Source organism: Triticum dicoccoides, chromosome 2A, assembly GCF_002162155.2.
Source record: "Triticum dicoccoides isolate Atlit2015 ecotype Zavitan chromosome 2A, WEW_v2.0, whole genome shotgun sequence".
Lineage (NCBI taxonomy): Eukaryota > Viridiplantae > Streptophyta > Magnoliopsida > Poales > Poaceae > Triticum > Triticum dicoccoides.
In genome coordinates this window covers 148,700,818-148,704,653 of record NC_041382.1, presented here as the reverse complement: position 1 = coordinate 148,704,653, position 3,836 = coordinate 148,700,818, and the positions used below count along the sequence as shown (strand labels likewise).

The 3,836-nt window shown below is 54.2% G+C and overlaps 1 protein-coding gene across 1 annotated transcript; it reads right to left on the bottom strand.

Annotated features, from left to right (window-relative positions):
* Window positions 1-1,277: 1,277 nt before the first annotated feature.
* On the bottom strand, window positions 1,278-3,423 carry LOC119357750 (heparanase-like protein 2). The gene is made up of 5 exons (XM_037624596.1): window positions 3,106-3,423; window positions 2,963-2,999; window positions 2,627-2,810; window positions 2,139-2,530; window positions 1,278-2,053 (listed from the first exon to the last, which is right to left on the bottom strand). The coding sequence occupies exons 1-5, from the start codon at window positions 3,328-3,330 to the stop codon at window positions 1,278-1,280; spliced, it is 1,614 nt and encodes a 537-aa protein (XP_037480493.1). The 5' UTR covers window positions 3,331-3,423.
* Window positions 3,424-3,836: the final 413 nt, after the last annotated feature.

Here is a 3,836-nt window from a genome sequence, read left to right as displayed (position 1 = left end):
AGTCGGTGGTTGACATGCAACTGGACCCGTAGAAACACACTCAACTCCCCTCCCCCTTCACGAGTTGTGAGTCAATGGTTGGCTCGCAACTAGGAGCCCTCGACAAACACATATTGAGAACGCCCCCTCCCCCTAGTTGCGAGTCGATGGTTGACTTGCAATTGGGAGCCCTCGACAAACACACACATCCTTAGTCGCGAGTCGATGGGTGACATGCAACTCGGGATCGCGACAAACACACATAGAAACCGCCTCCTAGTTGTGGGTTGATGGTACAACTTCAGTTGCGAGTCGATTGTACACTTGTAACTAGGGCCACCGACAAACACACATACACCACCCCCTCCTTCTCTAGTTCCGAGTCGATGTTCTTCAGATTTCGAAACAAAAACAAACGGAAAAATGGAAGAACATGGGAGGGGAACGGGACAACAGGGGGAGGGGAACATGCGAAAGGAGAGTGACATAGTCGATGGAGGCTACCGTATCGATCTAATATACTCTGGGGCTAGACTCTTCGTATTCTAAAAAAATCCCATATCAAACCAAGGCGACGGCGGCCCAACAAGAAAAATAAAAATAGTCACCCTCCGTTGTAGGCCTCCCAGCCCGACAAGACGATACGACAGGACACGGATCGATCGCGACTAGTGCGATCACTCGACCGTGAAAAACAAAGCACAAACAAATCAAACGGCTAGAAATAAAACTGATGTCACAAAAAATAATCAATTTTAAAAAATCATAAATTACAAACAAATAATTTAATAGATAAAGGAGAAAAAAGAAAGTGAAAAATAACGCGGCCCGGCTCTTTGAATTCTGCCCATACAAAAAGGCCTAGGCGCAGACAAAAAAAGCAAAAATGGCAGACCGCACCAATGTATATAACAAAATATAAAAACCCACATACTCAGATCCCATACAGGAAAAGGAACAAGGCCGATCGGGAAAACAGCAAGGACACTAGTGCGACACGGGCCTTAGCGACAACAAAAACAACAATTCACGTCAAAGAAAACAACAACAATTTGCATAAATCTTAAAGCCCATGATCATGTGATAAACAACTTAGATGTGACATCCTTAAAAAAAATCTAGATGTGATTTAGTCATTCTGTTTTGTATTTATTGTTCTACAATCACGAGGTATCGGTGGACAGCTCAGATTTCACGGTGTGGCGCCGGCATGGGCACCTAGTGTCTTCTCCGCGCCACGCGCGTCCTAACTACTGTAGTTCACAAATACAAATGGAACCTCGTCGCTTCTACTCCTATTACGCGCAGGCAGGAGCCTTGAAGCCGGTGAACCTGACGAACGCGATGGAGTGGGGCTCGACGTGCACCGGCGTGCACCCGTCGATGGCAATCGCCGGCCGCAGCTCGGGGATCTGGCCGCACGGGCCGAGCGCGAGCGGCTCCCCGTTGAGCACCACCACCTGGCTCTGGATGTCGCCGCCCTCGGGGCTCAGGTGGTACTCCTCCCTCCGCCCGCCGCACACCGCCGCCTCCCCGCCGCCGGCTTCCGCCTGCAGCAACCTCCGCGGCGGCGGGTGCAGGTCCATGTCGCCGGCCACCGTCACGTCGAACGCCGTCGAGTTGGACAGGTTGATGAGGAGCACCGTCACGCCAGGCTGCTTCTTGGAGCAGTGCGCGTAGGAGCGGAGGTACGGCGAGCCAGCGGCGGCGGTGGTCTGGAGGACCCCCGGGCCCATGAGCCGGTGCCAGAGCAGCGCGCTGTAGTAGTCCGGGTTGGGGGCGAGCGTGGTGGTGTTGAGGAGGCAGTAGTTTCCGCCGACGAGGGCCTGCCGGCAGTACACCTTGGTGCCGAACACGGCCGACATCCCCAGCTGGTCCAGGTACCAGAAGCTGTTGGCGAACCGGTCCGACACGTCCTTCCCGCCGCTGTTGTACGCGCCGCCGGACTCGCCCACCCACGCCGCGCTCCACGGCCCGGACTCCCGCACCGTCGCCTCCATGTCGCTGAACGTCTGCGCCACCTTGTCCAGGTAGTACGGGTCTTGCATCTTGTTGATCAGCTCCTTGTCCTTCCCTGCAAGTTCACGCAAGCAACACCCACTCGATTACGCACACGTCACCAAACATGCAGCCCGGCCGGCGACGCGTGAGTGACTCACCGGAGCCGAGGTTGTAGATGTGGTGAGTGACGGCGTCGACGACGCCGGGGCCGGAGACGCGCAGCATCTCGGAGAACCAGGGCCCGTCGTAGAAGCCCCCCGGCGCGAGGACCTTGGGGAGGTGGCCGGTGCCGTTGTACACCTTCTCCACCATCCTCCTGAGCCGGAGCACGTCCTTCCCGTACTGCGCCGCCATCACCTTGGCCTCCACGCCGCCGGCGCACAGCTCGTTGCCCAGCTCCCACGACTCCACGCGGTACCCCTTGCTCACGGTGTAGCGCATCAGGTCGCGCGCGTTGCGGCCGTCCCAGCCGCCGACGTGGAGCGTGCTGCCGTTCTCGGCGGACTTGCGCCGGCCCCTCAGCGCGTTCAGCCCGAACGTCACCGTCGTGCTGATGCACGCAGATCAGATGTGAACTTGGATTCTTGTAGCCATGAATTGATGCATGGTTGCATCAGAGATGTGGCAGGCATGCATGATCGCTTACTTGGTTCGCCGGAAGAAGATGTTGAGCTCGTCCCAGCGGTTCATGGCGAGGCAGCCGTCGGTGAAGCCGAAGAGGTGGTCGTCGTTTCGCCGGAAGCTGGGGCAGTCGGCGTAGTGCTTGCCAACTTTGTACGTGATCTGGTCCTGCAGCGATCCTCCGAGCCTAATCCGCAACGAGTTGAAGGCTGCCATGCAAAGATGGAACCATCATGTCGATATGGATCATGCATCATAGTACAACATGTGCATGCATGCATGCACTGATCGATCAATCGAACCAATGATAAATTCATATATCAATCTCAAAACAACCAAGTTAATTTTCTATTTATTTCACCTTTGACAGCATTGTACAGGATAGGGCTGTAGAGATCCTGCAGGCAATTAACCCCGATGCAAAATCAGTAGGATTAAAGGTATGTGCAAGACGGCATGCAATTAACCATGCACATACGAAAATGTCGGGCTAATTTAAGTTACCAGGTTGATGATGGAGGAGTTATGCCAGGGGCACATGCCGTAGTTGCACTTGTCCCTGGGCCACCAGTCGAGCGTCGCGCAGATGAAGTCGTCGTCGGTGTGGGAGATGGCCGTCACCGCCCTCACCGACACGGTCGCCTTCTCGCCCCCGGCGGCGACGGCGTACGGCGCACCGGATAAGACGAGGATGCAAAGGAAAAGGGTCCCGGCAGCTTGAGCGGCCATTGGAGAAGGAATTCGTGCTCGGGAGAAATGGTGCCACGCCGGTGCCTTCGATGCTGACGGTTATATGCGTGGAGCTATATATGAGAACTCGGAGTGAAGTCAGCCCAGGAAGCAATAGAATAGGGCTTTGCGTTGCAGAAGGGAGTATGGATAAGTACTGCGTAGCACACGAACAGGACGGTTTGTTAGTGTGTGTGTGTGTGTGTTTGTTTGTTTTTCGCATGGGAGAGAGTCTAAGTAAGAAAAAGTCGCCTCTTCGACAAAGATACTTCCAGCACAATCTGCGGTAAGCCCAAAACGTTCGCAACCGACGAATAGCGTTAGTAAAATCCATGGCCGGCGCTAGAGGAAAAGATTGGCCTTTGCATAAGAGTAGTCTGATTGCACATAGATCAGCTGACCAATGATTTACAGGGTTGAACTTAAAAAATGATTTACAGGGTGGATTTTCAGGCACGTTTTTTATTTTTATAACAAATTCGGATATATAACATAGGGAATGACCT